General features: G+C 35.5%; 1 protein-coding gene across 1 annotated transcript in view; it reads left to right on the forward strand.

The window, feature by feature from the left end:
* DNAJC15 (DnaJ heat shock protein family (Hsp40) member C15) overlaps positions 1 to 12,416 on the forward strand; it is a 62,554-nt gene that overhangs the window by 30,574 nt on the left and 19,564 nt on the right. The window contains exons 2-3 of the mRNA XM_079138559.1: positions 2,081 to 2,132; positions 4,956 to 5,029. Coding sequence (XP_078994685.1) covers positions 2,081 to 2,132; positions 4,956 to 5,029 — 126 coding nt within the window. The remainder of the gene's footprint in view (positions 1 to 2,080; positions 2,133 to 4,955; positions 5,030 to 12,416) is intronic.

Raw genomic sequence — 12,416 nt, forward strand, 5'->3', positions numbered from 1 at the left:
TTAGAGAACAATTGTGACCTTACCATACATTTCACCGCTCATTGCTAGCTACTATTTTACACTCTGAATCTATACTTAGTAGTAATCTCTCCTTAGAATTTAGAATGCCTAGTAAAAGGCAGGAGATGGGATGGCTGTAACCTTGCAAAAGACAACTCCCAGAGAAGCAGCCTTCATCTGCCTACCTAGAGCTAGATGAAGATCTTAGAGAATTATTGGATATTAAAGTTAGAGCACATTTGTGCAGCTGCCCTCTCTGACCTGTTGTTTCTCATTATAGAGTCATCCCTGGAAGGTTTGGGCTTTGATTTCCTAAAACTTGATGTGTATTTCATTACAGTACTCGAAGACAGAGCTGAAGGGCTTTTAGGTTTTAACGTCTCAAGTCTCAGCCTCCTTCTTAACATTGTCTGCACCAGTGTGAAATGTGTCCATTCTGTTCTAGTGAGATTATTCAAGCTTTTAAAAGAATCTTTGTTGAAGCTTATGAATTTGTCTTGCCACAAGTTAGACAAAAACGTTTCTGTGGTTTCACTTCTTAATTCTATATCCGCCAGAATTTGCTTTGGCTGCCAGTGCCTAAGAACTGAAGATAAAACTTTTATCTCATGTAAATAGAGGCAGTCCAGGGGTGCTAGGACAACTCCATGGTGGTGGGGAATAGGCTCTTTTCCTCTCTGTTTTTGTTTTTCCTTCTCTGTCCAGAGGGCTGCTCCAGGTGTAATGTGTGTGCTCCCATCAGCAGGAGGGAAGAATAGAAAAGGACATTTCTCTCTCCCTTCCCTAGTACTTCTTAACAGTTGCACACACCACTCTGCTTAGGTCCTATAGATCAACATTTAGTTAAACATAGGCATCAAACTTCCAAGGGAGGCTTGGAATACATGTCCAACTAAAAATAGAAATTCCTGGTTTTATGAATGGGTATTGGGGACAACAATTTAACTCTGCCATATAAATCATTTTTTCTGTTGTGACTGAAAGTTTTTTAATCAGAATTAGTTTATGATATTTTAGATTGTGACATTCTGAACTTGGCTCTTATTTTTAAAATTTTACCTTGTCCAGAAGAGTAGGAAATTAACTAATTTTTAAATTATCATTTTTAGTAATGTTTGAAGTCTGACTTCTTTCCTAAAGATGCATCAAAGTTTTTATTAAAACTAAATACAGCAAATGCAGTTGAGCATTGCAAATATAAAATATAAAGGAGGAAATATACACCTTTTATCCTTATTTAATATAATAAATATATTAAACCCACTATTAAGAATTGTCTGTAGTTTTTTTAACAATAGGTAATATAAAAGCTCTTGGTTAGAATGAATTCAACTATATGAAAATTAAATGCAAATATAGAATTATTTTAGTTCACCAAAAATTAGATGAGGCAAGCAGCAGATATAATCCCTTAGACACTGCAGATTTTAAGTTCTGTTCTTCACAGTAGAGTATGAAGAAAATCTAGTATTTAATGTAATTATCCTCATTATTTAAAGCGATTTACTTTTAAAACAGTGTGGTGACAGAAAGTTCAGTTGTCCATTTTCAAAATACAGTATTTAGCCTTAAATATAAAATTGGAATGTAAGAAAAGCAGCAGGAAGGGAGAACAGAGTAGAAAATTATAAGTAGGTAACACTGGAGTATGAAAAATTCATAGCCCCTTGACAAACAGGAGGTGAAGGGGAAGTGGTGACCTGACCAGCAGCCTACCTGCCAGAAGGTGCTCCATCCCAGAAGACATCTGTCACAAGAAAATAAAGGGAGGTGGAACAACCAGAGGCATGTTTCTTTAAATAACTCAGTAGGAGACAGTAAAATCTAAACAACATTTGGGAAGATTTTGTACTCCATAGTACTAAGCCAATGAGGAACCAGAGGAGGGACCTTGCCCTCTTGGGAATAAAGTGCTAATTATAACTGCTTTGGGTGTGTCTGAGAACCAGACACCTGATCTTGCAAGACTGTCACTGAAGCCTCACTTTCTTTGTACCTTCTCAGTTCATTTTTTGGCTTTGGACAGGTGTGTTTCTCACAGTATGTAACTCTACAAGTGATCATATTTCTTTCTCCACAGGCAAGAAGTTTGATAGCTGTAGGTCTGGGTGTTGCAGCTCTTGCATTTGCAGGTAAGATAAATGAAGAATATATGTCAATATTTGCTGTAGGAACAGGATTTTCAATTAGCTGTTATTTTGATTGATGAGTAGGACCTTTGTATTCTGACACTTTTGGTTTTCAGATATACATTCTCATTCTTTCCACCATCTATAGTTGCTGAACATTAGTCAGTAAAGCAAAATCTAGGTAAACTTTGTAGTGAAGAAAATTGATGAAATATGAGCTAAGAATGCTAGCCCCCATAATAGTTGGTATTCTTGGCTTTTCTTTTTTTTCTTTTTCTTTTTTTAAAAATTGAGCTACAGTGTATAATAAGAAATCTTTGATATGTTGCTGTCACTCAGATAGCAGAGGTCTGTACAGAGGTCTGAGAAGATTTCTCCAGATGCAGAGGAGACCTCCACTGGAATCTTCCACATGTTTGACTCCATGGCAGAAAAGAATTTAAGGAAGAGTCACCTTGTAGAACAAGAAGGGAGTGCTTTATTGGAAAGCAAAATATGCATACTCAAAAAAGAGGGAGTGCAGACAAATTTCAGAGTGAGAGAGCAGAGGGTGGGTCAAGTCTTGCTCTGGGGTTTTAATATTTATAGAGTAGCTAGGGAGCTAGACTAGAGGTGGAGTCAGGACAGAATTACTTTGTTGTGCTCTAAGTGCCCGCATCTTTTAAGCCTGCTGCTTGGTTCTTCCCAATGCCCTGTGGTTGTCTTGCAGTTTGGTTACTTTTTCATCAGCCAGGCTGCAAGCTGCAGGCAAGGATGGGTTGCTTGCTAGTTGTTTGTTTTATATTCCAGTGGCTTATAGACATTTCCTTTATGAGCCTCAGTGTTCTTGTTCTCTGTGTCCCTGAATTCCTGTCTCATTGAAATCTAAGGATCTCAATGATAGGGAATTCCTTTATAATCCTATGCTCACTTTTTCTTGCAAATGGGTTTATACTCTTCAACTTGTCAGTTACTTCCGATTAACATAGTTATTCACTGATTTATTACTTCATCTTTAACATATTGATATAATTTCTTTAATAAAACCCAGGAGAATTTCTTTCACTGCCAAAATCATCTTTTTAGAAAAAAGTTATGAATATTGAAAGTAAAATAAAATTGTTAATTTAGTCACTAACTTAGAGTTTTAAATTGCATAGCTATTCCCTAATTATATGTTAATCTAAGAGTGTTTCTTCATTGATATTTACGGTTCTAATTGTATGGATTTGATCTTGTTAATTGGATGTTTTAAGGTAAGCCTATTCCATTGTGCTTCAGTGGAGTTAAATTCCAATAGAAAAATGACAAATAAGGTCCTGTTTTGTTTTATGTGGACTTAATTTCATACAATCCTCATTTGAAATTAGAACCTTAAAAACTAGAAGTTTACTGGAGGCTAGGGATGAGTGTGAGGCTATGCATTCAATCCTTAGTACTGTAGGGGAAAAAAAAAAAAGTTCAGTGGTTCAGATTCTCTTGACCTTTTTTGCCTGCACAGCCTTGTGTTGGTTATATAACTAAAGTGAACTAATTCTGAGGAGAATCATATTTCAAAAGGAATGCTGACAAACTTGTCCATAAGCCTAAGACTGTTTTAGTAGTAGTATAGTAAAATAGGCATAGTTATAAAATGTAAGATTTTCATTTTAAATTTAAAAAGATACATTTTTTCCAGGTCTTCTTTCAAAAAACTGACAAGAATTAATGTACAGACTGTACTATTGCCAAATTCATGCTACTAATTAGAATACCAGATCTCTTCCAGAGCCAAATAAAACTGAATAGTAGAATTTAGGAGAATATACACTTCACTTTTTTTGGACATAGATCATCTAGTTTATGGTTAAAGGAAACCTTCAGATATCATTTCTTAAAGCCTTTATCTGCTTTTTCACTGAGAAAGGAATTCAGTCATTATGCCTGATTGTGGTTTTAAAGAATTTCAGGGTAATTTAAAAACTACAGTTTATACTATTATGTAATCAAATGATAAGCTCTTCTGAAAGATCTAGGTAGTTGAGGTTTCCCAGTGGAACTCTTGATTTGCAAATAAGTGTATGGTTAGAATTTGAATTTATGTTCACAGTGTCATACAGTTTTCTGGCAAGACTTTTAAAGAAAGACACACTAGTAGAAGCCACATGTTCTCAATAGGATGCCAAAGATAATTAGCTAAATGATATTTTATTTTGTTTTAGGTTCTTAAAATAATTTAGGACCTGTTTTATTATAGATTCTTAGTTTTCAAAACTCAGGGGAATTTTGAATATTTGCATGTCTATGAAAGGGAAACCCGAAATGGGTTTTTAGAGAATAACTATCTTCAGTAATAAATCAATAATTAACATCTTTATTAAATGTTTCATGTATAATTGCTTTTTAACTTTAGAGATAACTCCATTAAAATATCACTATGTCATGTATATCATAAATAGTATTTGTTTTCTATATATTTCAAAATTATTACTGTCAAAAAGCAATATTGTTAATCATTTTACTATCATAAGTATGTTTGATACTTAAAGGGACTTCTTAGAAAGAGTACTAGGGTGTTCATTTTTTCCAGTCTTACAACATGATATTATGTAAGCATTGAAAACATCTGTGATCATGAATTACAACTTGATAAATTTATTGGCTATCATAATGATATTAAAATGAAATTCTGTCCTCAGTAAATTGGAAATTTCAGAAAATATGGGTTTTTCTTGTAAATTTTGAAATATTTATTGAAATAGCATATACAAAGTAAACTATCAGTAAATAATATGGTAATCACCTAGAAGGTATTGATTGATATTGATTATAAAAATCATATTTACATTTCTTCCTTATATCATTTAGGTCGATATGCAGTTCAGATCTGGAAACCTCTAGAACAAGCAGTCACAGACACTGCATGGAAGATTTCATCTCCTGTAAGTTAAATGTGACTTTACAACTAATTATTATGCTCCAGTTAGTAGTATTACCTTAATTTTTGGGTAACTTATTTTCCCTTCCTAACTACTTTTTATTTATTCCTAAACATTTAGTGAGTGTCCACCACACATCAGTCCCTGTGCCAGGAGCCAGGGATAGGGGTGAAGCAAAACAGACACAGTCCCTGCCTTACCCAAGAGTTTATTTCATCTTGAAATTTGAAACTCCTCTGCTTGTACCACTGTACCTGACCATCTCAAATACAAAAGTACAAGATTCCAAACTGAAATCGTGGGGTTTATCCATTCATCTACCAGCATCATATGGACTCTGGTGAGCTGGATATAAGGGAAGAATGAATGATAATAGTTATCTAAAAAGCTACACTTTGAACTCTGATTTGTGACCAGTGAAGACAATTCAAAGAAAACTCATTGAAGCACTGAAGCATGAACATAGAGTTCTGGGAAATTTAAGCAGAACTGGAATAGATCGATTTGGCTTGCAGCAATTTGAGAATGAATGACTTGTTTTAGCAAAGACATTACAGGCATTTTGGGGCTTAGTTAGCCAAGAACAATGACAGCCTTTCCAAAGGATGACATACTGACAAATAATTAAATCCAGGTTCAAAGAACTTTTAAGAGATTTTGCAACCCTGTAAATGTATGCCTGTGATTAAAGGGAGTATATGTCTATTTTGTGTTCCTATTTATATTTTGTTTGGTTAAAGTATTGCTAGGGTATTCAACATTCATTAAGTAAATACTCATTGAGCACCTACCACATGCCAGACATTGTAGGCCATGGGATACAGTCATGAACCAAAGACATTTTCCTCTAGGTGTTTGTTTTACATTTTGTTGGCGATAAACTATAAACAAGTGAAATAGGATACACATTATCTAGAAGTGTTAAGTACTTATAATTAGTTAAAAATGTTCCCAGAATACTGGGATTGAATCCAGGAGTGTTCTACCACTGAACTACAATCCCTGCAATTTTTAATTTTTAATTAAGGTCTCACTAAGTTATCAAGGCTGACCTCCTACTTGCAATCCTCCTGCCTCAGCTTCCAGAGTAATTAGGATTACAGTCATGCACCACTGTACCCAGCTGATAAGTACTTCCCCATCCCACCCAATACTGGGGATTGAACCTTGAGCTTCACACAAATAGTCTACCACATCCCCACCCCTGTTAAGTGTTTTTAAGGAAAACCAAATGAGGGTAAGAAGTTAAAGAAGAACAACAGAAGAAACTTACATTAGATAGGCCAGGCAAACCTGAGAAGATGTGGAGCAGGCATGCAAGCATCTGAACAAAAGCTTTCTGGGCAGTGGGAACATTACGAAAGTCCTGAGGTGGAAGTGAGCTTAGCAAAAGGACTTTTTGGTTAGTTTTTCATTGCTGTAACAAATGCCAGAGAAAAACAACTTAGAGGAGAAAAGATTTATTTTGGCTCGTGATTTCAGAGGTTTCAGTCCCTGATTGGCTGGCTCATGACAGAATCATCATGGTGAAAGTATGGCAGGGGAAATCTGCTCTGTTCATGGCAGCCAGAAAGCACAGAAAGAAAGGAAGGGGCTAGGGATAAGACATGGTCCGTGTGGGCATGCACCTAGTGAACTGTTTCCTCCAAACATTCCATACCTGCCTGTAGTTTCTACCACCTCCCTGTAGTCATTCAGCTATCAGTGGATTAATCCACTGATGACTTCAGAGACCTCATGATCCAATCACTTCCCCGAAGTCCCACTTTTAAAGTTACTGCCAAGCCTTCAATACATGAGTCTTTGGTGGACAATTATTATCCAGATTGTACCAATGGGTAACTTCAGTAGAGTCTTTGAAAGGAAGAGTGGTAGATTGGGCTCAGATCCCTAAGGCCTATTGGACTATGAAAAAAAAAAAAAAGTTCAAATTTTATTCTTGTGGTAGAAAGCCCTTGGGAGATTTTGAGCACAGTGCAATTTGCATTTTGATTATCACTATGCCTGTGACATAGAATATTGTCTATAGTGACCCAGAGTAGAATCTGTGAAACAAGTGAGGAGGGAATGGTGATAGATGGTGGCGATTCAAGATAGAGTAATGGTAATAGAAATAGTGAAATCGTTCTGTAAATGGATATTAATTATATCCTTCCATGTTTACCAATAGTAAATGAAGAGAATTTCAGGAATTATTTAATTATAAAGGAAGAGAGAGCAAGAAAATGAGAAAATTTTCACTGCTTAATAAGAAGCTCATAGATAAGGCAGGGTAGATTGTAGTGGTATACCTACCCTGGAACCTGCATTTTTTTAAGGAGAAGAAAATGATAGCAAGTCCCCTTCCTTCTGTTTTGGGGGATTATAAGGTAAGCAGTCTTGGCTTTTGACAAATCTGGCTCCTCCTCCTTTTTCACAAAGTACCACTCTTAAACAGTTTGCAGTGAAACATCTTAGAAAATCTTAATCATCATCATCATTTTAATTATACCTCAGTGAAGATACAAGTTTTTCAAAAGCAATTCTTTAAATATTAATCACTCCAGGGAAACTGAAAAATGAGATATGTGCATGCTCTCTCTTCACACTAATGAATCCCAAATGTCAAACTTCATAAATATAGCATTTACGGTGTTTTGATTTTGTAAATATTAATTTTTTTAACCAAACGAGGTTACTTAAAAAAGAATAACTATAATTGTATGTCAGTCTGTCATTCAAAGGGGAATGTCCATCCCAAACTCAAGTTCCAGTGAATTCTCTTTTCATTATTGTTTTATACTTTATGTACTTCCTCTAAGCTTTAACAACTTGTTTTTAAATCTGATCTTTCTCTTTTTTTTTTCCCCCATTTTGCTGGAATATTGCCTAGAGTAATTTGTTTCTGTGGTATAAGTGGATAATAAATGTTTTAAGTTCTTCTCTGTTAAACAGTGTGTTTCTTTTGTTTTCACTGTTAATTATCACTACTAGCTCCTTGAAATTTAGTGGAGCCACCATGAGAGAACTGCAGAACTCTCTGCTGAGACTTAACCTCAGTGCCTACCCTCTGCATTCCTGCATACTCACAGCCAGATTTTCTGCTGCTCTTCTTTTTCTCTTACTCATTGTAGATTGCCTGTTGTCTTGGTTTTCTTTTGTTTGTTGTGGGGTTCTAGTTTTTTTAGTACATTTGTTTTTTAGCTCCCAAATTTCTTAGGATTTTCTCTTTATTATTGATGTTCTGAAATTTCTTAGGAATGCTTAGTGAACTGTAACTTATTTGAAAATTGTCTTTTGTTCTGTAATGTTTTCTAATATTTTAAAAAAATTATTTCCTTCCTCCATTATCTTTGTTTTCTGCTTCTAGAACTATTATTATGATGTTGGACCTTTGAGTCTATTCTCTGTGTCTCATAACATTTTATCCCTGATTCTTTATTCCTTGTCTTTTTTTGCTATACATTCTACAGTTATTTTGACAGCTTATTTTCCAAATCACTAGGCTGGTTTTCATCAATGACCATTCTGTTACTCAGTTCATCTCAATTATATATATTGGTAATATATTGGTAATTTTTTTTTTTGATTTCTAAGAACTCCTTCTTGTTTCCTTTTTTAGCAACCCACTTTTTAAAATGAATGTGATATCCTTTTGAATAACTTTTGAGATTCTAATTAGGATTTTATCATTCTCTCTCTCTCTCTCTCTCTCTCTCTCTCTCTCTCTCTTTTAGTTCTGGGAATTGTAATAACCCCACATGCTTTTTTATTTTTGAGACAGGGTCTCATTAAATTGCCATCTTGAACTTGGAAATCTCCTGTCTCAGCCTCCCAAGTAGGTGGGATTATAGGTGTGTCCCACCACACCAGCTTCTCCCTGTTTTTATCTCCTCCTTCTAGAGCCAATTGTTACCAGTTCCTCTTGGCTCTTTTAGTTGTTTTTGCCTACCATGATACTGGGTGTGTTCAAAATATCTGATGATCCTTGGCTGTGGGTTTATATTTGTGAGGACTAAATTGATTAATATAAGTAATGCTCCTGGCTTTTTCCAGCAGTTTGGTAGGCTTACTTCAGTGGCTTAACTGAGTGAAAGGGTTGACAGTAGGCTGTGAATACATAGGTGGATTCATCAGTAGGCCCATCTTCCAAAGCAAGAAGACCAGGGGCAGGCAGGAACTTCAGAGTCCAAGAGAGTCTGAGCACTTTATATATTTTTCTCCTTGCCATGGATAGCCCACTCCCTATTCTTCTGGGTTCCAAAACAGGATCTGCTGACACTCTTCTTTCTTTATTTTTTAGGATTTACCACCCAGAGTTAGATACATTTTCTGCTTTCCTTTCTTAGCCTGAAGGTGAAAGTGACATTTGCCAGGCCCTGTGTTCTCTGTATTAGTATAGTATTGATGGTCTATCTCTGCTGTTCTTTTTGTTTGTTCATTTTGTTTTGTATCTTTAAATTTTTTAACTCTGAACTTAGTATTTTCTCTCTTGGTTTCCTGAGAAGAATTTCTTTCCTTCCTGGTATTCCCCCATCCCTGGTGTTTAGGACTACTGTGATTTTTCTTTTTATTTTAAATGTTTGTAGTTGTAAATGGACAGATGCCTTTAATTGTTTATTTTCATGTAGTGCTAAGGATCGAACCCAGTGCCCCACACTTGCTAGGCAAGTACTCTGCCACTGAGCTACAGTCCAAGTGTAAGGCCCCCAAAAAGGAAACCCCAACTCTGTCCCACGGATGGACAGCAACCCCAATCAACCGCAGGAGGCGTCACTTGATGCAAACTGCAAGAGGCGTTTATTCCAGCGCGCTGGGACCCAACTCGTGACTCACGCAGGAGTCGAGGAGTCGAGTCCTGAGCAAAAAATCTTGTAGGTTTATAAAGACAGAGACCACACATGGGGAGGGGTCGCACATGAAAGGGAAAAGGGAACAAAGTTGCCGGGAAATTTCAAAGGGGGTCTGGGTTTGCTGATAACATACAACATGTTTCACAATGTTTTACAACAGGGAGTAGATTCTGGTGTCTTAACTGCCTGAATACTATCTTGCTCCAATTACTCTTTTACTCTCTGTTTGGGGCTGTTTCCAGGAACAGCTTTAAGGGCTTTGTTCCCGTCACTGGGAGGGAGACCTTAGGGAGTTGAGATAAAACAGACAGCTTAAAAAAATGTCCATTCTTTCACCAGCCCCATGAATTTTCTTTATATGTGATCTTACCTGTTTTTCAGTCTTCCAGGATTTGATTAAACTTTCTGGTTTGCTACTTGTCCCATTTCTTGTTTTCTAGCCCTCATACTGATTTTTTTTTCTTTGTTGAAAATGTTTCTTTTCCTATTTCAAACGCACTTTGGAAAACAAAAAGAACTTGTGATTCAGTCTGCTCTTTTTCTCTATGCTCTTTTGCCTGCTTTTTAATGTATTAATGAATATTAAGCTAATGTCTATTTATCCCTAACCTTTTCTGAAGAGGGTGTACCTAAGACACTTATCTTATTTAAGACTTTTAACTTTCTACATGTTAATTTGTCTTTTTGTTTGAATATAGCTTTCAATAATTAGACTTATATTGTCTTATGGTCAAGTGAAAATCATGGGGAAAATAGATTAATTAAAATCACCCTTCTGTGGTTTTATAAATCAAATAAATTATTATAAGTAATAAAACTATATAGCTTGTGGAAAATGTATTTCTTCTCAATACTATGATGATAATGTTCTTACCTGTTTGGAGGACTTTTTTGTTTCATGTTACTGAGTGAAATAGCTAATGATGACTGGTTTTATTTAGGTTATTTCATATCTTCTTTGGCAAAATATAGTACTGAAGCATTTAATTCTAATTTTAGGAAGAAATTATTTTGATTTCTGTTGTTTATACTTCATCAATGTTTAAAAATACAAAATAATAACTTGTAAGGACCAGTATATGTTTCCAATAGACACTATCATAAAACTAGTAGAGTCTCACTTTTTTTGTTCTTGGAAATCATATTAGACAAATATAACCACTTGCCTCATTTATTTGATGGTATAGTTATTTCTTATAGTAATCTAATTTTTATAGATCTGAACGTTTCCTTGACCCACCAAAGCATTGTCAGAAGTGGTTCTACAGTGCCTTAAGATGTTTATAATCTAAATAATGCAATATTGGTATATTATTATACTACTTAAAAGAACCTTTTAGTTATACTTTGTTATAAGGGAGGAGAGATACAGCACAATAATTTTGTGCCTGCTCATAACACAGATACTAATTTAAACATAACATTAAAAATTATGATGATTCTATTTAAAATAGTGTGATAAAATATCTGGATTTCATGGCGTTAGAAGGCATGATTTTTCAGTGAAGAAATGGGCAAATATTTTAGGTGTTGGCCTTTTGTTTTTATTTTATTTTCTCTTTGTATACTTTTCTGTATACAGCTCCCACATAATTAAGTTTCTGTCCTCAAAATGATGTTTGTTTTAGATGGACTGTGAGAACTTGGATGTAACGATTGACTTCCTCCTAATAAAGAGTACAGCTTCTTGACACTAGATTTTAAAGAACCTTTTCTGAGACTAAATTTCCAGTTGGGCAAAGCTAAAAATTAAAAGAAAACATTGCACAAATACCAATACTTGCATTTAAGGTTAATGAATTTTATGACAGTAGTGAGAATAACTGGAGACATCATCAATTTTTCTTCCTTATATGCTGATTCAAAATTTTAGAGCTCCCAAAGGTGAAGACTCATAGAAATTTTTTTTTCCTGAATAATTACCCTGTGCATTAGTCTCAAACATGACATAAAAACAAAAGTAGAACACATGTGCTTCTGTAGAAATGACTGCTGTGGATCAAGTTGGTGATACTGCTATTTTGCCACAACTAAATTAGATAATCAGCTTTTATTTAGGGAGTGTTTTAGTCAACTTTTTCTCTGCTGTAACTAAAAAACCTGACAAGAACCATTTTAGGAGACTAAAAGTTTATTTGGGGGCTCATGGTTTCAGAGGGCTCAGTTCATAGACAACTGGCTCCATTCCTTGGGACTCTAGGTGAGGCAGGACATCATGGCAGAAAAGTGTGGCAGAGTGAAGGTGCTCACCATGATGATCAGAAGGCAGAGAGAGAGAGACTCCACTTGCCAGATACAAAATATATATCCCAAAAGCATGCACCCCCTATGACCCACCTCCTTCAGTCACACCCTACCTGCCTTCAGTTACCACTCAGTTAATCCCATCAGAGGACTAATTCACTGGTAGGATTAATGTTCTCATAACCCAGTCATTTCTTCTCTAAACCTTCATCCATTGTCTCACACATGAGCTTTTGTGAGACACCTCACATCCAGACCATAACAGGGAGTAAGGTTTGCATCCAGTTAAGATTTGGGTTTCCTAAGAGAGACAT

The sequence above is a fragment of the Sciurus vulgaris genome, assembly GCF_902686455.1.
Source record: "Sciurus vulgaris genome assembly, chromosome: 4".
NCBI classification, from domain to species: domain Eukaryota; kingdom Metazoa; phylum Chordata; class Mammalia; order Rodentia; family Sciuridae; genus Sciurus; species Sciurus vulgaris.